Source organism: Odocoileus virginianus, chromosome 7 (assembly GCF_023699985.2).
Source record: "Odocoileus virginianus isolate 20LAN1187 ecotype Illinois chromosome 7, Ovbor_1.2, whole genome shotgun sequence".
Classification (NCBI taxonomy): domain Eukaryota; kingdom Metazoa; phylum Chordata; class Mammalia; order Artiodactyla; family Cervidae; genus Odocoileus; species Odocoileus virginianus.
In genome coordinates, this window is record NC_069680.1 from 22,516,664 (window position 1) to 22,542,339 (window position 25,676).

Here is a 25,676-nt window from a genome sequence, read left to right on the forward strand (position 1 = left end):
GCGTATAGTTGATTTGCAGCTATGTTGTAAAACGAAACTGTGTTATTTGCTGCCATGTAGCAAAGTGAATCAGCAATAGATATGCATGTATCCGCTTTTTTTTTTTTTCAGATTTCTTTTCCATATAGGCCATTACCGAGTATCGGGTAGAGTTCCCTGTGATATACAGTGAGTCCTTATTAGTTTCCTATTTTATATGTAGTATGTGTATGTCCCAATTTTTCCCTCCCTCTCTTTCTCTCTGGTAACCATAAGTCTGTTTTCTATATCCGTGCCAAATGCTCCTTTAAAAGGTCAGCTGACAGAAGATATGTAGATGGCTAATAAACACATGAAAAGATGCTCAAGATCGCTCATTATTAGAGAAATGAAAATCAAAACTACAATGAGGCATCACCTGACACTGATCAGAATGGCCATCATCAACACATCTACACACAATAAATGCTGGGGAGGGTGTGGAGAAAAGGGAACCCTCTTGCACTATTGGTGGGAATGGGAATTGATATAGCTGCTATGGAAAACAGTAAGGATATTCTTTAAAAAACTAGAAATAAAACTACCATATGACTACTGGGCATATACCTTGAGGAAACCATAATTGAAAGAGACATATGCACCCCTATGTTCATTGCAGCACTATTTTCAATAGCTAGGGCATGGAAGCAACCTTGATATCCATCAGTTTTAATGAGGTGGGTGGACCTAGAACCTATTATACAGAGTGAAGTAAGTCAGAAAGAGGAAAATAAATATCATATGCTAGCACATATATATGGAATCGAGAAAGATGGTACTGATGAACCTACTTACAGGGCAGCAATAGAGAACAGATTTGTGGACACAGTAGGGGAAGGAAAGGGTGGGACAAATGGAAAGACTAGGTTGAAAACATATACATTACCAGATGTAGTAGATAGCCAGTGGGAATTTGATGTATGACTCAGGAGCTCAAACCGGGCTCTGTGACAGCCTGGAGGGGTGGGGTGGGGTGGGATGGGGGGTGGGAGAGAGGTTCAGGACGGAGGGGGCAAAGTTTGCCGGTGGCTGTTTGTGTTGATGTGTTGCAGAAACCAACACAATATTGTAAAGCGGTTATCATCCAATTAAAAATAATAAATAAAAAAATATAAGAAGCTAGTAATTTTTTAAAGAGATCAGCTGGTGCTTTGATGCAAACATGGCCTGTCTCTCTCCATCCGTCCCTTGATGAGGCAGGACCACTTGGTGAGTATGAGCACAGGCTCTGAGATCTGGCAGCACTAAGATTGTATGGTCTCTGAGAGCCTCAGTTTGACCATCTATAAAATGGGGATAGTAGTAATAATACTACACGGGGGTTGTGAAGTTTGAAAGAAGACATACAGTGCATTCAGAGTGCCCAGAGCAGTGTGTGGTTTGTGAATGCCAGATGTTATAAATAATATTATTGTATGAAACTGCTATTAATAGAGGGAAGAGAATGGGAGTTCAAGCATCAGAGCCAGTAATAAGTGTCAATGGACGCATCATTTTTCACTGTTGCTTTTCAGCTTATTTTGGACAGTGCCCAGTGGGTCACTCCTTGACTGGACGAGAGAGAGTCTTCTCTTGGAGGAAGTAATTGTGAGTTTCCAAGCAAGTGTAAGTGAGGGCTCACTGGGCATTTACTCCTACTGATCCTCCCCATCTTGAGGTCTGCCTGCTCAGGGCCGTCTCCTATAGGGGCCCAGGCTCCGTGGACAGAGCTGAGCCCCTCACTCACTCTAGTATTCAGAAGGGACCTGCTGCCTTCTCCTGTGTGTCTGCAGTACATAAAAATTTTCCATGCAACTAATTGCAGTATGGGGTAACAAGGAGGATAATAGGGGGGGACAATTGTGGATAAATCAGCTTGATTACACACTTTCCCAAACTTGATTATACAAATTTGCAAGGCTGTACAAAATCCCGAAAGCCAATTAAGACCTTCCAATAATGACTGCAGATTCTAGGAAAGTTGCTCTCCTAAGTCTAGCCAGTTGGCCAACAGGTTGAGGATGGTGAGGACAATTCTTCTGCTTTGAATGTTTTTATATTTCATTGATAGCCAGGGAGTTGTATTGTCATGTTACATGTGCAGGTGGGAAGGTACCCACTCTTCTGCTGATTGGGCGTATAGTGATACAGACTCACTGTTGGCATATTGCAAGGTTGTCATGCTGATTAGTAATATTGCCAGTTGCACTGGAAACTGATTCATTTGAAGACACATGATACCGTTGGTAAAATAAAAAGTTAAAGAAAAACTGTTGGGATGTCATTTAAGGCGAGAAGCATCAGTTGGTTTATTTAGTAACATACTTTTAGCCTCCTTTTCCCAATACTACTTGACCTTTAAATTCAGGTTGTTTCCTGTTTTTAGCTTATTGAGATACAATTAATATATGAAAGTGATGGTTGCTCAGTTGTGTTTGCCTCTGCAACTCCATGGACTATAACTCGCCAGGCTCCTCTGTCCTTGGGATTCTCCAGGCAAGAATACTGGAATGGGTAGCCATTCCCTTCTCCAGGGGATCTTCCAACCCAGCAATCAAACCCAGGTCTCCTGCATTGCAGACAGATTCTTTACCATCTGAGCCACCAGGCAATTGTATACACATTTGTATACAACAAATTTTATACAATACAACACATTGTATACAATGTGTTGATTCTGATACACTCATATATTGGGAAGTAATCAGCATTAGCTAATACCTGCCTTACATCCCATAATTAATATTTGTTTATTTGTGGTGAAAACATTTCAGAGTACTCTCTCGGCAAATTTCAAGTGTATAGTACAGTATTACTAACTGCCGTCACTCTGCCGTGTGTCAGACCCCCAGCGCTTACTCATCTTAGCAGCTGAAAGTCTGTGCCCTTTGACCAGGCTTCCCAGGTGGTTCATGCTCAGTCAGTCGTGTCTGACTCTTTACAACCCCATGGACTGTGGCCTCCAGGCTCCTCTGTCCATGGGATTCTCTAGGCATGAATACTGGAGTGGGTTGCCATTTCCACCTCCAGGGGATCTTCCTGACCCTGGGATCAAACCTGCGTCTTCAGCTTGGCAAGCAGATTCTTACCACTGAACCACCTGGCAGTAAAGAATCCACCTGCCCAATGCAGCAGACTCAGGAGATGCAGGTTTGATCCCTGGGTTGGGAAGATCCCCCGGAGAAGGAAATGGCTAACTACTCCAATGTTCTAGCCTGAAAAATTCCGTGGACAGAGAAACCTGGTGGGCTGCGAAGAGTCAGACACAGCTGGGTGATTGAATTTGCACACACGCTGAACACACCTTTCAACCAACATCACCTGCTTTCACTCACCTCCTTGGCCTCTGGTAACCACCATTCTTGTCTTTGTTCCTGTGTTTGGCTTTTTTAGATTCCGCATGTAAGTAAAACCATTCAGCCATTTATCTTTCTCTGATTCTTCTCACTTAGGTTAAGGTCCCCAAGGTCCATCATGTTGTTGAAAATGGCAGGATGTCCTTCTTATGTTTGAATAATATTCCATTGTATGTGTAGACTGCATCTTCTTTGTCCATTCACTGACAGATGAGGGTTGTTTCCGTATCTTGCCTTTATCATCCTGCACTAAACATGAGAGTACAGATATCTTTTTGATATCCTGTTTTCATTTCCTTTAGATAAATATCCAGAAGTGAGATTGCAGGTTCATATCATGGTCCTATTGTCAATTTTTTGAGGAACTTTCATACTGTTATCCGTAGTAGTTGTACCAATTTATGGTCCCATCCACAGTTCCCAGGGATTTTCTTTTTGTCACATCCTCGCCAACACTTGTTCTCTCTTATGTTTTTGATGACGTCCATTCTGATAGGCGTAAGGTGATACTTCAGTGTGGTTTTAATTTGCATTTCCCAAACTCAGTTTACTAATAGGCAAAAATTATCTTGTAGGGTATGGTAACACCTGAATGAAATAATATGATAAGTGCATAATTCCACAGCTGGAAGATAGATGTTGTATAATTGTTAAATTCCCCATTGTTTGGAAGGGGGAGGATTTGCAGCATTTTAGACAGAAAAATTCTTGAGAGTCTCTTGGGAACTGCAAGGAGATCCAACCAGTCCTTTCTAAAGGAAATCAATCCTGAATATTCATTGGAAGGACTGATGCTGAAGCTGAAACTCCAATACTTTGCCCACCTGATGCGAAGAACTGACTCATTTGAAAAGATTGAAGGCGTGAGGAGAAGGGGATGAAAGAGATGAGATGGTTGAATGGCATCACTGACTCAGTGGACATGAGTTTGAGTAAACTCCAGGAGTTGGTGATGGACAGGGAGGCCTGGTGTGCTGCAGTCCATGGGGTCGCAAGGAGTTGGACACAAATGACCAACTGAACTGAACTGAACTGAGACAGAAAACTCTGACGGTCCAGTTCCTTACTGAAAAAAATGAGGAAAACCTTTACTGGAGTTCATTTGACAGCTAAGCCAAGATTAGGTATTCTGGCTCGCTGTGTTGGTGGCTACTGCCTGCTCGGGACTTGCTTCCAAAGCCAAGAGGAAACCCATGGCTGTCAGGTCATAAGCAACTAGAGATTCGGTCCAGGAGGGAGAGTGAGAACTCAGGGATGGAGATCTCAATTTGGGAAGACAAGAAGTCAGGGGTGAGCTTGGCCGTGGGAGCCAGTGTGGTCCCCACTGCCTGATGGCCTTGGTCTTGGAGGGCCAACATTATTCATGAAGGGCCTAGAAGGAAGGAGAGGCACTTGGGACAGAGCATGTGAGCAGGATGAGGGATGGAAGGACAAGCGGATGTTGCCCCAGAAACCCTGGGGCACAGTACCCACTCAATGGATGCGATATCAATGCTTGTTGGGAGAGTGGATGATGAGTATTGAAGCTTCTTCTTATGTGCCAGTCGTCTCATTTATAGTAGTCCTTCTGCCGACGAGGCACAGAAAAGTAGTAATTTGGCCAAGGTCAGACCCCTTTCGAAGTCTGTGCTTTTCATTTAACTACCTTGCTGTGCTGCATATGAATGGATGAATAAGTGAGGGCACTTCCATCTTACCATTAAGAAATGATGACATTGAAAGGCAAGTAACTTTCTTACAATTTCAGAGTCATCAGTGGTGTAGTCAGAGCTAGCAGCTCTTTTGCTTCCTAGTCCAGCGAGCTGCTCACTAGCGCCAGGCTGTGGCTCTGCACCACCTAGTCAGGCCCTGGGCCCTCCCACCGCCCCCTCTACTGAGCTGAGTTGTCATCTACAGCCCACCCGTGGCCCCACGTCCCCCTTAGAGTGTACTTGCCTGTGTTTCCAAGGTGGGGGCCATGGAAAGCGCCCAGGATTATCATGGTTAGAAGATCTGGGTTTGGGTTCCAGGTTGGCTGAATGACCTTGGGTAGGTCAAGAAGCCTCTCTGGCTTCAGTTTCTCTCTCTGGAAAATGGGGATAACAGGGCCTGCTTTTTCTAGTTGTGAGGAGCGATCGAGAGAAGGTATAAGATGCGCCTGCATCTTAAGATGCAGCTGGCCGGTACGAAGCGCTGAGAAAGGGGCCAGTGGATCCTCCCTCACTCCCTCAATTTGCTTTCTCCCTTCCCCTCTTCCTCCCTCCACGTGTCTCTGCCGACAGCATCTCATTTAGCAAGGGAAGAAGGAACCATTCAGGCAGCCTGTGACATCTCCCGTCCAGTTCTCGGTGGTCCTGGACTAGGGTGGTTCCACCACTTGGGACAGATAAGGAGAAGTGCGAGGTCTGTACGCTGACCTTTCAGCGCAGAATTGGTGGTGCTGGTGGTGCTGGTGATCCATGCAAGTGCCATGGATCGGTTAGCCCTAACATACCACTCGGCAGATGAGCACTCTGAAAAGCCCCGCTTCCTCGAGAGAGAGGGTCTCATCGCCTACAGGGGAGCCGACTTCACAGAGTGGGTCTGAGAGGTACTAGGGTTGCTTAAATGCCCCCCACTCTCAGGCTGACCAGCAATCTGCGGTGGTCTCCCTCCACGAGAGGGGAGCACAGATGCCACACAGCACGGCCAGAATGGGGGGTCACAAACAGATGGGTGGGCAGGACCCTGGACGGGACTCTGCTTGCCCAAAGTCAGGGTGCTTCTCAGCTCCATTTCGCTGTTGCCCTGCAGGGATGTGGGGCCCAGGTTGCCAGACCAAATTCCTCAGTGGAAGCCAGAAATACACACTTTGCTGCAACACCTCCTGGCTTTTAAATATTGGTTACAAATCATACATTAAAAAAAAAATTCAGTCTTAAGGATAACCAGCTACCAACCTCTGACTTAAGATTCTATGTGTTAGAGGACTGGATCTATATCGAAACAGCTGGACTTATTTGTTAAGTCTTGATTCAGCAAGTATTTACTTATTTGTTTTTATTGAGGTATAGTTGATTTATAATATTATGTTAGTTTCCAGTGTACAGCACAGTGATTCAATACTTTTGTAGATGGTTTTCTATTTAAAGTTATTGCAAAATAAAGGCTATATTTCCTGTGCTGTATAATATGTCCCTATAGCTTATTTATTTTATACATAATGTCAATAGTTTGTGCCTCTTAATTCTCTACCCCATCCTGCCCTTCCCACTTCCATCTTCCCATTGGTAACCACTAGTTTGTTCTCTATATCTGTCAGCCTCTTTCTATTTTGTTTTATATATTCTTTTGTTTTCTTTTTTAGATTCCACATATTAGTGATAACATACAATATTCGTCTTTGTATGACTTGTTTTACTAAGCATAATACCCTCTAGGTCCAACTACATTGTTGCAAATGGCAAGATCACATTCTTTTTGATGGCCAAGTAATACTCCATTGTAGACCACATCCTTTTTATCTATTCATTTGTTGATGGACACTTAGGTTGCTCCCACATCTTGGCTATTGTAAATAAAACTGAACATTGGGGTTCATGTATCTTTCTGAATGATCGCTTTCATTTTCTCTGGATGTTATTCAGATGTGGAATTGCTGGGTCATATGGTAGTTCTGGGTTTTTTGTTTGTTTGTTTGTTTTTGAGGATGCCCTGTTTTCCATGGTGGCTTCACCAATTTACAATCCTACCAACAGTATACTAGGGCTTCCTTTTCCGCATATCCTTGCCAACATTTGTTATTTGTAGACTTTTTGATGATAGCCTTTCTGGCAGTGTTGAGTTTATATCTCATTGTGGTTTTGATTCTCATTTCTCTGATGATTAGCAGTTTTGAGTATCTTTTCATATGTCTTTTGACCATCTCCTGTTGATTTATCTTCTTTGCAAAAATATATACTCAGATCTTATACCCATGTTTAGTCATTTTTTTATATTGAGTTGTATGAGCTATTTGGATATTTTGGATATTAGCCTCTCGTTGCTCATATCATTTGCAAATATTTTCTCTCATTCAGTAGGTTGTCTTTTTCTTTTATTGATGGTTTCCTTTACTCAGCAAATATTTTGGGGGCATCTACTACATACCAGGTGTTGTTCTAAGATCTGTGAATGCAGCTCTCATTAAATATAGACAGGGATCCTGGGTGCCTCTTGGAGCTGCTGTTCCACTGTGGCCTTTACATTCTGCCTCATGCTGCTGTATCTTTGAAGCTGTGATGGTGACCTGATTATCTTCATCCCCTCCTTAGGGAGATTTTGATTGAACAACATCCCAGCCACAGAGCCGAGTGATACCAACTGGCAACCATGGCTTGGTTCTTGATTTAGATACTGGCCATTGTTGGGGCCACAGACACCTGCATAGGCATGTCTCCAGTTGTTCAAGGTCAAGCTCACATCCACAGGCCTGTGTCTCAATGTGACTCTGTGTTGAGGAGCTTGGGGTTTGCAGGGCACATGGCCACAAAAACACTTAGTGATGCTTACCATCAGCAACAAACTTTGGGGGCAAAAATAAGGATTGATCTCCTTAAAAGCCATAGACCTGGCTATTTCTGTTCTCACTTCTGGCCTGGGCCCTGCTCTCAACCTCTCACAGGATTACAGCTGTTCCCAGCCCTGAGCCTTTAGATTGGTGGCTTCTCCATCTCAGTCATCAGCCTCCCCTCACCTGCCAGCCCCACTGAAGATCATTTCAGGAGAACGTGACCTGATACCTCCACTGGGGAAAATAGGTCATGGAGAGAAAGGTCAGGGGCTTAGTCCAGGTCAAAACTTGGCAGATTTCTGCAAAGGACTCGGGTAAGAAAGGCCTAGTACTGTCCTTTGCCACTGCTGACACCAGGGAAAATCAGATGAGGCTGTAAGGGGGTGGGGGAGAAAGATCGCAAAGACATGTCGCAGTCTCCCATTTAGGAATAAGTGCTCTCTGGTTGGTGTAGTTAATTAAAATTATAGCTCAGAAGCCTATCTTCAAGTTCAGGTCTGTCTTCACTGTGTTTTGCCCTGAGTGTTGAGGGGCATTTCTTCTGCCCCAGTTCTTTGCTCAGTGATGAGTCTCAGGATCTTGCTGTGACCTGGTCTGGGGATGGGTATATAGAATGTTCCAGAGTACTTTAAGCTCTGGTAAGTGCCTAAAGGCTCCCAGTTAATCTAGGAATGAACGGTTCATTGGGCATTGTAGTGTCAAAGATTAATTGGAGACTGAGGTCTCTTAGCAAAGAAATGTACCCTTTTCTCCCTCTTCTCTTACTAGTTTCTTTTTGTTGTTGTTGTTGGAGCGGCTTTTGTTTGCTTCTGGTTCAGATCCAGCACAGTGTTCTCGGCACCAAACATCACTTCCCACTGGGAAGTATGTCTGGCCCAGAGAGTGTGCAGTCCTAGAGGGCTCAGTGTTGCTGGCGCTGCTGGGAGAGGAGGGCCCTGTGCTGGGGTGGGGTCTGGGCTCCAAGAAGTCCTGGCAGCCAGGTTTCCCCGAGTCCCCAGTTTAGTGGCCTGGCTCTGCCCCTAGTCACCGGCCACCGCAGGGCTCACTTCCACCGGCTCCTCATTACTTATTAGGCACTACTTGCCAAAGCAGCATCTGAGCCAGGAAGAGGGCTTCTCCTCACCCCAGGCTCTGGGGCACATTTAACCTGAGGGCTTCCAGGTAGGTCCAGGTGTGTGGGTTTTTGAAGGCTGCTCGTTTTGTGAATGACCTGATGAGTTCTTTTCATTTCTCTGTCTTCTTCTTTCTGATTTTTTTTCATTACCCTTCCCATTGTCATGCTTTACTGAAATCCAGTCAAAGCCAGTACTTTCCAAGAGTATCAGCTGCTTTGGCTGATAAGATACTTAATTTTGTTAAGTGTCTTTATAGCCAGTGAATGAAATCATTAGGAAAAACCGAAAACAAAACCCTTTTTGTTGTGGAATTTTACAAAACTTGCCTCCAGTTATCAGCAGTTTAATTTATTGTTTCCCACCACTGTCCTCCTTGTTTAGTCTTTTTGTGGAGTATCTTAGAGCAAATTTCAAATATTGCATCACATCACATCAGATCGTTCAAAAGGTAACTTTACCTAGTGAGAATGAAAACAAAAACAAGCTCTCTAGTTGCCCCTCCCTCACAAGCGACAATACCGTTTTAACACCCAATAAAATTAGCATTAATTTCTTCGTATCAGGATCCAAATAAGGTCCACACAGGGTTATTTGGTGTACAGATATTTTAGGAATGACTTTTTAATTTAGAATTTTTCAGTGATTAGTGTGTCCTTGCTAGTTGCTGAGTGCTTCCTGTGGGCCCTGATGATGATCGATGATCCCAGATTCTATGTCCAGAAGGGTGTTCTACCCAGAAGGGTGTTCTACCCATTCTACAGATGCGGAAGGGAGTATAGCAGTTTGCCCCTGGTCATGAAGCCCCGACTGGACCAGATGTGTTAGTTTTTGCAGCTTGAGTTTATGGGGGCCAGGATTTTCTGTTTAGGTGCAGGCAATAAAAGCATTTTCTGCCTTCTGTTGCCTCCTTCCAAAGGGAAGGCACCCTTTGTAGAAATGTTTGAAAATAATTGCTGTGGATGTTTGGACTTCTGGGGTGATACATATAGTTTATGAACATTGTGCTTCTGCGAAACAAACCTCCGTTTATGCCTGTGCTCCATCGCGGGTGTGTCTGAATATGTTCTGCTTTCCCTCTGAAGCAGAAGTGGTTTTGAATATGCCTCTACTATTGGAGATGACTTCTTGGGGGGGGGGGGTGGGGAATGACAACTGAGCAGAGAACAGCCTGATCTGATGCTGAGTCCATGCTAAGTCCACACACCCATTCCTCATCACAGCCCTCCAGGCAGGTGGTATGGTTATCTCTACTCCAAGACGAGGCAGCAAGGCTCAGAGAGAAGATGCCACTAGCCCAAGGTCATAGCTAAAAAGTGGCAAGGGTAGAAAATAGGTTTTCACTCCACAGCTCTGGATGCTCCCATTGCACTTTCATGGTGACACTACCTTCTATGCTATTTCCCCCACTCAGGGGCCTGCACTGGGAGATCTGCCAGTGTTCATCCAGAAAATTTCAAGTATTCAGAAAAACAGAAAGAGCCAAAATGATTCACCATATACTCCACCTAGATTAAGCAGTTGATGTTTTATCCTATTTGCTTTATCTCTGTATCTGTGTTTATTTATACACTTTTCTGATCTGAAAGCAAGCTGCTGACATATCATGATCCTAAACACCCTAAATGTTTAAGCCGCTTCCCCAAAAATATTCTTCCACATTTCTTCTATATTGAAGGAAATTATAATATTTCCTTACAGTCATCTAATGTCCAGCTCATTCTCTAGTTCCAAAATTTCCTGTCATCCTCAAAGTTTCTTTTAATAGTTTAAAAAAATACTTTCTTCTTGACCCAAGATCCAGTCAGTGCATAGTGGTTACATCTGGTTGTCTTATGTCTTTAGATTCTTGTAATGTGGAATATTGCAACTTTGTTTCTGGACTTGTCTGTTCCTCTGCCCCTGTATTTTGATAAGCTGAGAGTTGAGTCCAAAATCCTGATCAGGTTCAAAGTATACGCATTTGGAAGGATGCTTCATGGGGGTGCCATGCACTTTATATAACCGTATGTTAGGGATCTGCAGGGGTCTGTGGTCCTAGCATTGGTGACCACAGGTTGGGTGTGCAGGTTGTGCCATTTTTCCAAAAAAAAAAAGCTGAAGAAGAGTCGGTGTGAGCAGAGCATCTTTGAGTCCCTGGCTTTGCCTTTTCCGTGCAGCCTGTTCCTGGTTCTCTGTCTTCCTTCCTGGGCTCTAGATGGATGAGAACACCTCCAGACTTGACCCATATATTTCCACTGTCCCAGCACTCACCCCTGGGTTTCCTGGTAGCTCAGCTGGTAAAGAATCCACTTGCAATGAGAAGACCCCAGTTCAATTCCTGGGCGTCAAAGATACCCTGGAGAAGGGGTAAGCTATCCACTCCAGTATTCTTGGGGTTCCCTGGTGGCTCAGATGGTAAAGAATCCACCTGCAATGCAGGAGACCTGGCTTTGATCCCTGGGTTGGGAAGATCCCCTGGAGGAAGGCATGGCAACCCGCTCCAGTATTCTTGCCTAGAGACTCCCCATGGACAGAGGAGCCTGGCGGGCTGTAGTCCCTGGGGTCACAAAGGATCAGACACAACTGAACAGCTAAGCACAGCACCACTCACCCCATCCCTTCCCGTCATAGTTTAGGAGAGCATAGTGGAGGAGTGCATCTTTTAATCACCTCCTGTTTTTCCCCTTGGTCAGGGAGGGATTCCTGGCCTGGAGTTACAGGGATCCCGACCGTTCACGACAGCCAACGCTGGACAGATGAGACTGAAGCAGTTTATTAGTAACAGACTCACAGCCCAGGGAGGCAGGACACTGAACATCACACAGGCTGCCCAGGGGCACAGCAAACAACCGGGAGCGGTGGGAGGCAGGCTTTGTGCTATCAAGGGGCTCCAGTGCCCACTGGTTCCCACAGGAGGATGTGATTGACGTGTTAGAATAAGTCCATGGGCTGGCGTTTGAGTCCAGGGGACTGAAACCTGCTCTTTGGGGATGGGCAGGTACTGTGCCTGGTCTCCTGGATAAAGGGGGCTGTTTGGCTGAAGGAACTGAGGGAACTTGTGGTTAGGACATGAGAAGCCTTTGTGGTTTCAGATGTCAAGGGAGGACATGATATCGGGCCTTAGTTTTTGGCTTTCCACTGCAGTACAGCCCACACCACAGTACTCTCTCCACGCAGGCACCCTGCCCCCAGGAGTTCATCTTATGGGATGACCTCAGCAGTCATAGCAACCCTCTGAGGGAGGTGCTGCCAGCAGCACCACTTTAGAGACGAGGAAACAGCCCCAGGAGGGGGAATGCCTTGACCAAGGTCCCGCAGCTGGAGGGGGTGATGGGAACACTCACCCAGGCTGCCCTCCGGAGTCTGTGTCCACTTGATTGAAAAGGACATGGGATCTAGAGTGAAAAAAAGGGGGACAAGAATCCAGGCTCTGCCTCGGGGGGCAGTTACACTTGCTGAAGCCCCAGGCTCTCCATTTATTGGGAGCCCATTATGGAGCAAGGGGGACCATCACAGAGGGTGGTGGTGACTCCAGGAACTGTTTCTTGCCTGGCCCATGGCTGGTCTCCTGGATGCAATTCTCCTCCATCCAGGTGAAGGGCAGGTAGCTTTGATTAAGTCAACTGCTGCGAGGGAACCTGCTTTTCTGAAGGACAGGGAGGAAGGAGGTGGTGGGAGCAGCTTCTTCCATTTCTCTTTTTACCTCCTTCACGGTGTGTTAACTCTTTCTTTTTATCTTTCACAACAAGCAGCAAATTGCTCCTTACAAGGATTTGATCTCAGTTGTTCACACTGAGTGAAAATTGAGATCAACATCCTGCTTTTCCCAACAGGTGGGGCTGTGTTTCTAATTGTGGAAAATTTTATCTCTTATTAAAATAATTGCAGATGCCATTACATTGGTGGGAATTATGAGTGTGTGTGTGTGTGTGTGTGTGTGTGTGCACGTGCGCATGTGCATGCATGTTCCTTGATCTCTTTAGAATTCCAGAATATGTGCCAAGGAGGACATGGAAGAGTGGACTTCCATCAGTGGACTGCACAGATAGAAATGTGCAGATTTAGGCAAGACATCCTGTGCCTTATAACCTTAGTGCTCCCATCTCTAAAATGGGAATAACAGTAATTTCACCCTCATAGGATTCTTATGAAGGTTAAACGAAGTAATGTTGGAAAACACCCAGTAAAGCACTTGGCACAAGACAGCTCTGAATGTGATAACTAGTTACTATTATTATACTTGTTGGACTTGTCGTGGGGATGGCCAAGCTCCCCCACCCAGGGTAAAGTCTGTCTGGTGGCAGGTCTCTGGTTTACTGCCTCACAGAGATAATCCATCAATATGTTCTCTCAATGGCCTGTCCCCAGGACTAATGGAAAATCTGAAACACCTCCTCCTTACCACTGGAGCAGCCTGCCTGTTCTGCTGACCATTTGTAAGTGTTTTCCCTCTTGCCTGAGAGACGCTCACTAGAGAGGAAAAGTCAACAGTGCAATTAAGAAACATGCCCTGCTTTCTGCTCTCGCCTGGAAAGCTTTATCATGTGTCTTGTTTTTTCTTCCTTCGGTTCTCGCAAGGTTCAAAAGTGACTTTCTGGGCCATTGTTTGCTCAAAGAATGGCTAAAGGATGTGGTTGGTAGTTGTTGGCACTCATCTGTCCTGTCTCATCTCCTCCCCACAACATGAAACCTCACTGTCCCGGGTGGGGCAGAAACAGAGGGGAAGACTTCTTAGACCTAGTGGTCATGTCAGCCATCAGCATCATTCTTGTCCACATTTGCAAGAAGAGCAGCCAATCAAATCAGCTTTGACTGAGTCCTTTGGTGGCCCAGGCACTGTGCCAGATTCTAATATTTCTTTTTGCTAATGATAGCAATGTTATTACTGCCCTGCCCTGGCCATCCTGGGAAGTGAGGAAGGAGATCTGAAATCTCAGAGAGGTTAAGTGACTTTTTTCAAGTCCCCCAGCTGGAAATGCCAAATCAGTGACTTGAACCAAGTTTAATGGTCTAAGTTCATATTTCTATATAATCTTGTGTTACTCGTGTTTGGAGGAAAGGATGTTGAAATCTGAGTCAAGTATGTGGCAGAAATATTAACCTATCTTGAAAGAAGCATATTATCAAGGAACATGAGTGAAATGTCATTGACAAATCTATGAAGTCTCTTAGAAGATTATGGGGAGATCCTGGGGCTCTGAGAACTTGACTTTGAGTCAGAAGAGGCCCAGAGGACTGTAGCATCATAGTCCCTTGTTTAGGGACTTGCTGTTCCTGCTACTGTGATGTCAAGATTGGCCATTTTCCTGGGTTCCCAGCTTTGGACGGAATCTCTTGCCATGTTCAGCAAGTGGATGGTAATAGATTCACTCTCTGGGGTTGTGAGATTTTGTGTAGTCAGAGTTCTAACACCTGTAACTAAAGGCCTTGACATCTCATTCCCCAGTCAGGTGGAGCTTAGCATCCCTTGACTGTAGTCTCCACAAGAGTGTGGTCATATGTGTTTCATACACCAGGGTTCATAGGACAGAATCTGGTACATCGCATTCAACTAAATGTTTGTTGAATGAATAAATAGCAGGCAAAGGCGAAAGTTGATTGTTTGTCCCCTGCTGCGCCCCAGATTCAAATGCATTCTTTTTAATGACTGAGTAACATTCCATTGTGTATATGTACCACAGCTTTCTTATCCATTTGCCTGCTGATGGACCACTACAATATTATAAAGTAATTCACCTCCAATTAAATAAATTTTTTAAAAACATAAAAATGTTTTTATTTTTATGGAGAGACCCTCATAGTACAGTGTGTGACACTGGAATTGCATTCTTTTCTCCTGGGTGAGGGTTCAGGGGACCACAGAAGGCTGGCAGGCCATGTGTCTGTGACTTGGCGAGAAGCAGTGACTGGTCACCTACCCAAGGGGAAAAGGAAAACTCTAGGATGTTTTTATCTGCTCGGCTTTATTTCTCCTTTAGCTTTCTGCCTGCTTTTCACTCTGTGTCAACATCCAATCTCCTTCTGCCCCTTTTCTATTTCAATTCGTTTTGGTAAGGTCTTCTTGTATCTTAGAAACTTGCTTGCTTCTGCTTGCCTTCTGCTCACTTAAGTTCTGTTTTGGGGGGTGTGTATGTGTGTGATATGTAGATAAGATCTGGTCTAAGGAGGATTAAAGCATCTATGCTATGCATAGACTCGTGGCTCAGATGGTAAAGAATCTGCCTACAATGCAGGAGACCTGGGTTTGATCCCTGGGTTGGGAAGATCCCCTAGAGAAGGGAATGGCTACCTGCTCCAGTATCCTTGCCTAGAGAATCCATGGACAGAGGAGCCTGGCGGGGCACAGTCCATGGTGTCGCAGTGAATTGGACATGACTGAGCAACTAATACTGACACTAAAAAGTTAGAAGAACATCTTTGGATTTTCTTATTGTCTGTTTTCCAAATTCTTCTGTATCATCAGAGAACTAAGAAGATCTTTTTTGTACAGTTCTTCTGTGTATTCTTGCCACCTCTTCTTAATATCTTCTCCTTCTGTTAGGTCCCTACCATTTCTGTCCTTTATCGAGCCCATCTTTGCATGAAATGTTCCCTTGGTATCTCTAATTTTCTTGAAGAGATCTCTAGTCTTTCCCCTTTTGTTGTTTTCCTCTATTTGTTTGCACTGATCGCTGAGGAAGGCTTTCTTATCTCTCCTTGCTATCCTTTGGAACTCTGCATTCAAATGGGAATATCTTTCCTTTTCTCCTTTGCTTTTCATTCTCTTCTTTTCACAGCTATTTGTAAGGCCTCCTCAGACAACCATTTTGCTTTTTTGCATTTCTTTTCCATGGGGATGATCTTGATCCCTGTCTCCTGTACAGTGCCACGAAACTCCGTCCATAGTTTATCAGGCACTCTGTCTATCAGATGTAGTCCCTTAAATCTATTTCTCACTTCCACTGCATAATCAAGCCTATTCAAGCTATGATTTTTCCAGTGGTCATGTATGGATGTGAGAGTTGGACTGTGAAGAAGGCTGAGCACTGAAGAATTGATGCTTTTGAACTGTGGTGTTGGAGAAGACTCTTTAGAGTCCGTTGGACTGCAAGGAGATCCAACCAGTCCATCCTAAAGGAGATTAGTCCTGGGTGTTCTTTGGAAGGACTGATGTTGAAGCTGAAACTCCAGTACTTTGGCCACCTCATGTGAAAAACTGACTCATTTGAAAAGATCCTGATGCTGGGAGGGATTGAGGGCAGGAGGGGAAGGGGATTACAGAGGATGAGATGGCTGGATGGCATCACTGACTCGATGGACATGAGTTTGAGTAAACTCCGGGAGTTGGTGATGGACAGGGAGGCCTGGTGTGCTGCGATTCATGGGGTTGCAAAGAGTCAGACACGACTGAGCGACTGAACTGAACTGAGGAAGAAGATGAGTAACACTGTCTAAACTTTGCAGGGAGAAATTAAGAGAAGTTTAGACTAAGATAATTGTCCAATTCGAAGGGGCTTCTCTTGGATCAAAATCCCACAGCAAGTCACCTGACTTTGGACAGTTTTCATTTCAGGAGAGAAAATTAGTCATTTCCTATTTCCCTGCTAGCTCAGTTGGCAAAGACTCTACCTTCAGTGCAGGAGACCTGGACTCGATCCCTGGGTCAGAAAGATCCCCTGGAGAAGGAAATGGCTCCCCACTCCAGTGTTCTTGCCTGGAAAATCCTATGGACAGAGGAGCCTGGCAGCCTCCATGGGTCACAAGAGTTGGACACAACTTAGTGACTCAGCCATCACCACCTATAGCAGTAACTTCATGCTTTTCACATCAGGACATGTTGACCTATATAGTTTAGTCATTTTATTTTTAGTTTCAAATCATGATTAAGGGCAGTGATGTTTTTGATAATAGTTAAAATTCAGTGACTGTATTTGATGGGGGGAGAAGTCAGTTATTTTAAGACTGGACTGGTCCTGGATACTGAATCAGAGTTGATCAGTACCAATGCTTTCACACCTATGGGATTTCATTAACTCACATTTTTTCTGTGAAATGATTAACACATGATATTTCTGACTTGTTAGATTTACATCATTCTTCTCTCATAGCGCTCGCTCTTCCTTTCTGCTTACTTTTGGTCATCAAGTCTGATGAAGTCTTAGAAGTCCCCTCCACTCTTAAGCCTGTCTGGATTTAAAATGGATAAGTGGGGCATTTAGCCACAGAATTGGGGTACTGATCATCACACCAAGACTCTTTTTCTTCATGAGTCTCTGCAGTGATGCGGAAATACCATTCACAGTGGGGATAGTTTTGATTCTCAGCCTTGGAGTATGAGGAACTCTGCATCGGTGGGTCTGTCAGACCCTTTATGAGCATTGAGATGTTCTTCTCTGCATTATATTTATTGGAAATAAAAGTAAGCGATGTGGGTTTACACACCTCCCAGTGGCCAAAGAGCTGCTCCTCTTCCTTCAGCATTTTCTTGAAAAAGCAAGGACATCGGTCATTATACTGGCCTGGGGTATGCTGGGATTATCAGCATAGTCAGTCATTATGGTGATGCTGGCAGGAGGTCCTAAGACCCGTGGGGCTATTTCTTCTGTAGTGAATGGCCCCTGATGGCTGTGCTTTTGAGTTGTTATTTTTGCTTTTCATCTTTTTTCTGCCTCTTCTGTGGCACAAGTGATGCTGGAGATAATGGTAGGGGCTTCACAACGTGAATTTCCATCGTCCATGCACATGATCCTCCTGACCCCGTGTCATGAATAAGGCACGTGCTCCCCACTTCCTCTCCTATCCTCCCATGTTGCACGAAATGGTCTTGTTGACCTCACAGGGAAGGCTGGCCTCTGTCTAGAGGCAAAAGCATCAAGGTAGAATTTAATAGCCTGCTTTTAACATTTACCAATGGTTTATGAAAGGAATGCCAATCTTGTAAATCAGCAGTGACATCAGGTTTCTTCTAGAATACACTCATTGAAGTTTACAAAGTCTGAAGATAAGTCACAGTGCAGGTGGAGGGCAGATCGAGCAAAACTGGCCCCCTTGGTTCTTTTTTTTTTTTTCCCCCTTGGTTCTTAAATGGCTGAAGTTGGGAAGCATGGGCTTTCCCCAAGAACTCTCTCTGTACCACTATAGCACTCACAGCAATCTTGTGAAAAATGAAGATTCTGAGTCAGCAGATCTGGGCTGGGGCCCAGGTTTCTGCATTTTTAAAAATAATTTATTTCTTTTTGGCTGTGCTGGGTGTTAGATGCTACACGGGCTTTTCTGTGGTTGAGACAAGCGGGGGCTACTCTCTAGCTGTGGTACGTGGTGCGTGGCTTCTCACTGCGCTGACTTCTCCTTTTGCAGAGCTCGGCTCTAGGGCGTGTGGGCTTCAGTATTTACAGTTCCCAGGCTGTCGAGCACTGGCTTGGTAGTTGTAGCATACGGGCTTAGCTGCTCCGCGACATGTAGGATATTCCCGGACCAGGGATCAAACCCATGCCTCCTACATTGGCAGGCAGACTCCTTACCACCGAGCCACCGGGGAAGTCCAGTTTCTGGATTTTTAACGGCACTGTCCGAGGTGATGCTGATGTGCTGGCCTCTTGTGACTCTAGGTTTGGTCCACAGACCAGCAGCATCAGCATCCTCGGGGGGCTTGCTGGAGGTGCCAGCCCTGGACCTGCTGTATCAGCAGTCCCCAAGAGGTCTCTGGGCACATTCTTGTTTGGGAAGCCCTGATCGTTCATGCTGCTGGGGGGCAAGGGGAGGTCCTCAGTGCGTAGTGAGCCCTGCTGAGCAGGCAGTTGGATCCCATGCCTAAATTCCTCCCCTGGAAGCAAGGTTTCCATTTCCTGGTTTCCAAACCACTTTACAAAGAGTTCCTGGAAGGATGTTTTCAGGCCTGGCATGCCCTCTCTTGGGGGCACCCTTTCTTGTTTCCAGATCTTTCCATCCTACTGTATGCCCACTTCTGCTCCCATCTGCATTTTGAGACTCACATCCTGTCCTCTGTGTAGCTGCCTCACTGTCTGGATTCTCGGAGGCAGACGCCAGTGGCTGGTGTGTGGGGAGAAGGGACATCTATCTTTCCTGGTGTGCTGCTCCCAGAGGATACAATTTCCTTGACAGATGTGTTCTGGCTGCAGCCACTCAGGGTGGGGTGAGGAGTTGTGTGAAAGGCTGGGTGCACGAGGCTTTAAAAAATCACCATGAGGACAGTGTCCCCTGGGGGACAGACGAGATGAGGAAGGACATGCTCAGCAGAGTGCCAGCTCCTTGGCCCTGGGCCAGCTGTGTGCAGAGGAAATGGGAATCAGAGTTCTGGGGTCTCTGAGAGTAGGGGCTGCAAGGCCATTATCATGATGACAGCCTATGGGTGACAGATTGTATTTGAAAGGTGGCTGCAGCCCTATCTCTCATCTTACCTCCTTTTCTATAATGGGACTCTGCCACACTGCTGCTAAGAGGTGGAGTCAGTTCCCCTGTCTTGAATCGGGGCTGACCTTCTGTCACCCAGTGATGCTACGGGATTTCGGAGCCTGGGTCAGAAAAGCCATTCAGCTTCTGCCTGGACCTCCTGAGACCTGCATTCCGGAGGAAGCCAGCAGCCATGAAAAATCCTGACTCTGCTGAGTCTGTCGTGCTGGGGAGGTGTGTGTGGTGCTCCAGGTGGCGGTTGACAGCCAGCACCCATGCAAGAGGCTGTCCTGATGTCCAGCCTGGTCAAGCCTTCAGGTGATGCAGCCCCAGCTGGTGTCTAACTGCTGTGACCACGTTAAGTGAGCTCTGCCTAGCTGGACCTGTCTCGATTTCCTGATCTACAAAATCATGAGCAAAAGAAAATGAGTGGTTTAAGACATTAGGTTTGGGGGTAATTTGTTATGCATCCAGAGTAATTGCAGTGTTCTGGAGGCTTTAGGTTTCGTAAGTATATTCTTAAAGTGTTAGTCACTTCATCGTGTCTAACTCTTCTGTTACCCTGTGGACTGTAGCCCACCAGGCTCCTCTGTCCATGAAATCTTCCAGGCAAGAACTGGAGTGGGCCACCATGCCTTCTTCCAGGGGATCTTCACGGCCCAGGGATTGAACCCAGGTCTCCCACATTGCAGGCAGATGCTTACCATCTGAGCCACCAGGGAAGCCAATATATTCTTTAAAATAACTTGCAAATAAAATTCTCTTTACTTAGTTATATTTAAAATGCTTTAAAATACCCAAGTGCAGTGAGTAGGTTGTTGCAAAATGAAATCTGCTCCCTACCCCCACCCCCGAAAAAAAGCCTGGAAACTGTCTAGAAAACAGTTTTTTACTAGAAAACTATTTAGTAAAAACTTGCAATTGGAGGCTAGAGTAAAATGATAGAATGACAAAATGCTGGTTTCTGTTTGTGCTCTGTTAGGTACTTTATATTTGTTCATTTAAGTTTTATTTCCACTGTGTAAGGTGTGCCCATTTTACAGATGGGAGGACTGAGGCTCAGAGATGTTAGTGAACTCACTGAGAGCCCCACAGCAGGGGCTGGGACTTGAACATGGATGAGACTGACTCTAGTGCCTGTCTTGCAGCAGATAGAAGAATTGTTAATGTTGAGAGCTAAATTTCTAAGTCTTCTCTCCTTGTGGACAAGGGTTCTTGGAATCTTGGAGAATTTTCTTTAGTGCTGGGCCCTTCAGAATCACCTGGGGAGTATTTTAAAATTCACATACCAGGCCCAGTCCATACCAAGGCTGTAGGTGTGGGATAGGGTGTCTCCAGAGGTTCTAACCCTTCTTTATTTGTCACCTCTGACCTAACCCAACCTCCCATGTTGCAGGGGGCTTCCCAAGTGACATTAGTGATAAAGAACCCACCTATCAATGCAGGGGACGTAAGAGACAGGATTCAGTCACTGGATTGGGAAGATCTGCTGGAGAAGGGAATGGCAACCCACTCCAGTATTCTTACCTGGGAAATCCCATGGACAGAGGAACCTGGTGGGCTGCAGTCTATGGGGTCACAAAAAGTCAGACATGACTGAAGCGACTTAGCATGCATGCACTCATGCACCCAGGTTGCAGGCCCAGTGAGAAATGGGTTGTTCTGAGAGCCAGAGCAGCTTAGTGGTGGAGCTCGGGCAGAAAGCAGGTTTCCCAGCACCAAGATGACATGTAGCCTTGTGTCTTGGAGGAGGCTTGGAGGTCTGTTAGCAGAAATTACCTTACACACTAATGCAGGGGTCTCAGGGCGTTGTAATAAGATCCCATAGTAGATATGTTTTGGGCTGAGTGCTGAGTGAAACAGTCAGGGGCCAGCACTACTTTCTTCTTGAAATTTCATAAATACAAGGACAGGACAGAGATTTACGACTTGAAAAATCTCACTTGTGGGGAGAGAGAGGGGAGGAGAGGAACAGAGGGAGACAGAGAGAGGGAGGGACAGGTATATAGAGGCACAAAAGACAGATTGAATTTTAGGTCTCGTTTAGATATACTTGTAGATATACATGTATATCTACATGTATATACATGATAGAATTCAGTGTGAGGCTGATCAGACCCAGGGTAATTTGTTTTATCTGTAGCAGCTGTTCAAAGTCCAGAATAGACAGTAGATTCCGCAGTCACTGGAGAGTCACTGAGAGTTCCACCCTGCTGGACTCTGAGGACATAACCCTGGAGAGTGACTCCACGCTCCACACCCTCCCAATGTAACTGGGCACACAGACTAATGATCATACAAAGCTCCAAGTCTAGGGAAGAAAACAAGACTCTCAGACTGCTGACTCTGTCTGGTGGCTGGAGTGGCTCTAAGATGACCCACCATCTAGGTTTCTCCTAAGACTGAGATTTTTCCTGGTACATAGGAATTTCAGTGCTAAAACCAGGAGAGTCCAGGCCAAACCGGGACTGTTGGTCACCTGGCTGGTCTCCTAGATGAGACGACTGCTGACCTCCAACTCCCGTCCCCCAACTCCCCTCCTCCTCATCTTGGCAATGGTACCCCATTTCCTGAGAGGCCAAGCCAGAGCCCTTGGCATCAACTCTGACCATCACCCCTACCCCCGCCTGTGCCTGTTCTTCCATTTCAGTCCTGCCTTTTGCTTCTCTCTGCAGGCACCTCTTGTTGGGACAACTGCCCTCACCTCCTCACTGTCTCTGCTCACTGCCCCGTGTTCACCACTGTTGGACATTTCATTCCATGCTTTCCTGCCAAATTCCTCCTAGCTTCAAAAGGCAGATTTCCTCAGTCTGGCACTCAAGCGCTGACTCACCCGGCCACATCTGAGGCCACTCTGAACCGAATTCAGGTGGAGAACTGGGCGGGAGAGCTGGGAGGAGGCCCAAGGGCTGAAAGCTGGCTAAAGAAGCCTGCCATCTCTGTTGTTCTTCCCCGCAGGTTTCCTCTTGGTGCTGATCCTTTTCATCCACCTGGGTGTTGCGGGTTCCCAGAGTGAGAGAGGGGTCGGGAGGTGGAGGCTTAGAGCTGTCTGGTTCCTTAACAGCAGCCCCCCCATCCTCTTCCCGCTTCCTTCTTTCCTCTCCTCTGCTGTCTCTCCTGTCCCAGCCTTCTCTTTTCTGGAAGCTTCTTTTTCTCACTCTGCCCCCTGGTGATGGTGATGGTGGAGGGGCGCCATCTGGAGTAACGTGGAGGAGGAGCACCGAGGGTTCGTTTCTCTAGTCTTGCCCGCTGCTCCATCCCTTTCACTCCAACTCAAGTCCATTTTGTCCCCAGAGACAGCTGTTGGCCTGGTCTTGCCCCAGTCCGAGCCACCATTCTGGACTTCAACACCCAGTTCCCTTTGGATCCCCAAGTTCTTAGGGTCTTTGTGTGTCCGCTTCTCCGCTCTTCTCTTATGCCCCCCGCTGGTCCTAGCAGGCTGGTGGTGATGAAAGACACTACAGTCTTAGTGATTCTTCCATCTTTCCCCCATTGGAGCTGCCTGAGATCCATCAGTTGGGCAGCCTGTCCCCCCGCCCCAGGGACCAGTTTGTCCACTCTGAGCTCTTGCGTAAGCTGCCTCCTCCCCAATGCTCACGCCTCTTCCTTTGTTTTCTTTCAGTTTTACAGAATTTTTGGATCCCTTCCAGAGAGTCATCCAGCCAGAAGAGATCTGGCTCTATAAGAATCCTCTGGTGCAGTCAGACAACATCCCCACCCGCCTCATGTTTGTAAGTACTGCTGATTTCATGGCTGATGGGACCACTCCCCCAAGTGTGAGCCACATGGGTTTTCACTTCTGTTTTTCCACCTGCTGCTGATGACGGCCAGCAGCCTGAAGAACAGAGGCAAGTGGCCGGACAAATTAATTCCAGATTGGAATGGTTTGCTGCTTGGTCATGTGAGAAGCAATTGCCCGAGGCTTTGGAAAAGAAGGGCCCTGCTTACTTTAGCTAAACCCAAACTGTTTCCAAATACTTAAGAGTAGAATAAGTGGAGAAGGCAATGGCAACCCACTCCAGTACTCTTGCCTGGAGAATCCCAGGGACGGAGGAGCCTGGTGGGCTGTAGTCCATGGGGTTGCGAAGAGTCGGACACGACTGAGTGACTTAGCAGCAGCAGCAGCAGCAGCATGGTAGAATAAGATGAGAAACTAGTGAACAGAGTTGCCCGCTCCATCTTCTTTTAAAGTAGTCCTCGATTTAGCCATGCTCAGACACCATTAAACTGCTCTGTTAGCCACTTTTCTGGGCTTGGCTGGTCAGTTAACCAGTGATGAGACCACTGTGTGTGACTCAACTCTGGGTAGCATCTCTGATCCTAGGATAAATGGGCAAACACCCAAATAATTGGTGGATATATTGGGACTATTTTACCTCTTCATTCTGCCCCATGTTGATTACAGCCTTTTACACTTCCCCTCCCATGGGCATTTCTGGTGGCTTGGGTGGTAAAGAATCCACCTGCAAAGCAGGAGCCCTGGGTTTGATCCCTGGGTCAAGAAGATCCCCTGGAGAAGGGAATGGCAACTTCAGTACTCTTGGCTGGAGAATCCTATGGACGGAGGAGCCTGGCGGGCTATAGTTCATGGTGTCATAAAGAGTGGGACACGACTGAGTGGCTAACACTACTACGTCCTGGTCCCTTGCTGAAAGCTTAGGAAGGATTATCTCACTTAGACCCACCCTGATTGACGGTGGAAGGAGAAGGGGACAACAGAGGCTGATGTGGTTGGATGGCATCACCGACTTAATGGACGTGAGTTTGAGTAAACTCCAGGAGTTGGTGGATGGACAGGGAGGCCTGTCCTGCTGCAGTCCATGAGGTCGCCAAGAGTCAGACACGACTGAGCGACTGAGCTGAACTGACTGTTTCCCAGTGAGGAAGATGCCATTATTGTCTGAATTTTGCAGGTGCAGACCTGCATCCCAGAGAGATGAGAGAGCTTGCCCAAAACCACACAAGCTAGAGAGTGGGAGAGCCCAGATTCGCACCCGAGCAGCCAGCTCTGAGCCCCGCTCTCAGCCAGGAGGTTGCCTTGCACTAAGGCTCACCAGCTCCTGGAGAATTGCTTTAAGGCCTTTCTGTGGCAGAGGAAATATTGAAGCTCTGTCTTGTTATAGAACAAGAATGTAGCTTTTGGATGGGCAACGCTGTAGCTTGAAGATTTTGCCTATTGACCAGCCATCACGTATCCTGTCTCTGGGAACTCAAGTGTGTGTTCCAGAGCTTTTATAGAGCACACAACGGATATTTTTGCACTTTGAAAGAAATCCCTCTGATTTGGGGAGGAAATCTTGTTCATCAGTGATTGGAAAGTTCATCAGTGATTGGAAAGATCACCAGTGATTGGCTCAAAGATGATGGAAAGATCTTTGTGTCTGCAGACATCCCCAAGTGTCCAGAACACTACATGAACATTGCAGTCTTATTTTTATTGCTTTTTCATGATTTGCTTCCTGCTGGAAAATAAATCAGGTTTTTGTAAATATCAGGGAAATTGAATAATGTAGGGTTCTTGTGAGTTGGGCATTGCCTTACATCTGTGTATTAAAGTCAGATTTTTTCCCCATTTTTGTTCCAACTCACATCTTCCATAAATCCTAGAAATAAAGTAACTAGCATGTGTCGCACTAGTTTACTCCATGGTTTTAGTAGGAGGAGCTTCTGTTTATCACTTATCCCCATTTTCAAAGATTTCACATTTTGTGTGCTGTAAAACCCAATTTGGAGATGACTGTTCATATGGGGTGTTGTGATGAATCTGTGGCTGTGTCCTAGATTTATGAACAATGGATTGTTTTGAAGTCTAGATACAAATGCCACAAATATCCTGGCTGCAGACACAAATAGGATGGAGCACATTTGCATGTTGGCAGTGGAGGAAAGGAGACAGTAAAGGAGTTATTCAGTGCTGTGATTCTCAGAGAATAGAAGGGTATTCAGTCACAAACACTGATTCATACCCTCTAATCTCCTAATGAAATAAGTTCTACCTTTTGTTTTGTTAATAGTTGTTGATGAATTTCATTCATTCGGTTGCAAGATTTAGTGCGATTCCATAATAACACAAGGAAAGCAGTAGATACATTTAGAATATGTGCAACGCAAGATGAAAAATGCTTTGTCACCACATAAATTAGATTTGTTCTCCTGGGTTTTATTGAGAGTTTAATACAAGATATCATTTGTCTGCTTTTGATCTTTACAAACCTTATGGTGTTTCTAAAAGAATGTATAAGAGAACATATTTTCAATGTTTTTTTAAAAATCGCTTGGCTTCCTTAGAAAGCTCTAGTTTCATTATTTAACACATAGATAATCCTGGGG

At 45.8% G+C, this 25,676-nt stretch overlaps 1 protein-coding gene across 4 annotated transcripts in view; it reads left to right on the forward strand.

Moving 5' to 3' along the window:
• Positions 1-25,676, forward strand: part of PLPP4 (phospholipid phosphatase 4) — a 216,063-nt gene that overhangs the window by 105,496 nt on the left and 84,891 nt on the right. For all 4 annotated transcript variants that reach the window (XM_070470292.1, XM_070470293.1, XM_020907874.2 and 1 more), the window contains one exon: positions 22,969-23,077. In XM_070470292.1, coding sequence (XP_070326393.1) covers positions 22,969-23,077 — 109 coding nt within the window. The remainder of the gene's footprint in view (positions 1-22,968; positions 23,078-25,676) is intronic.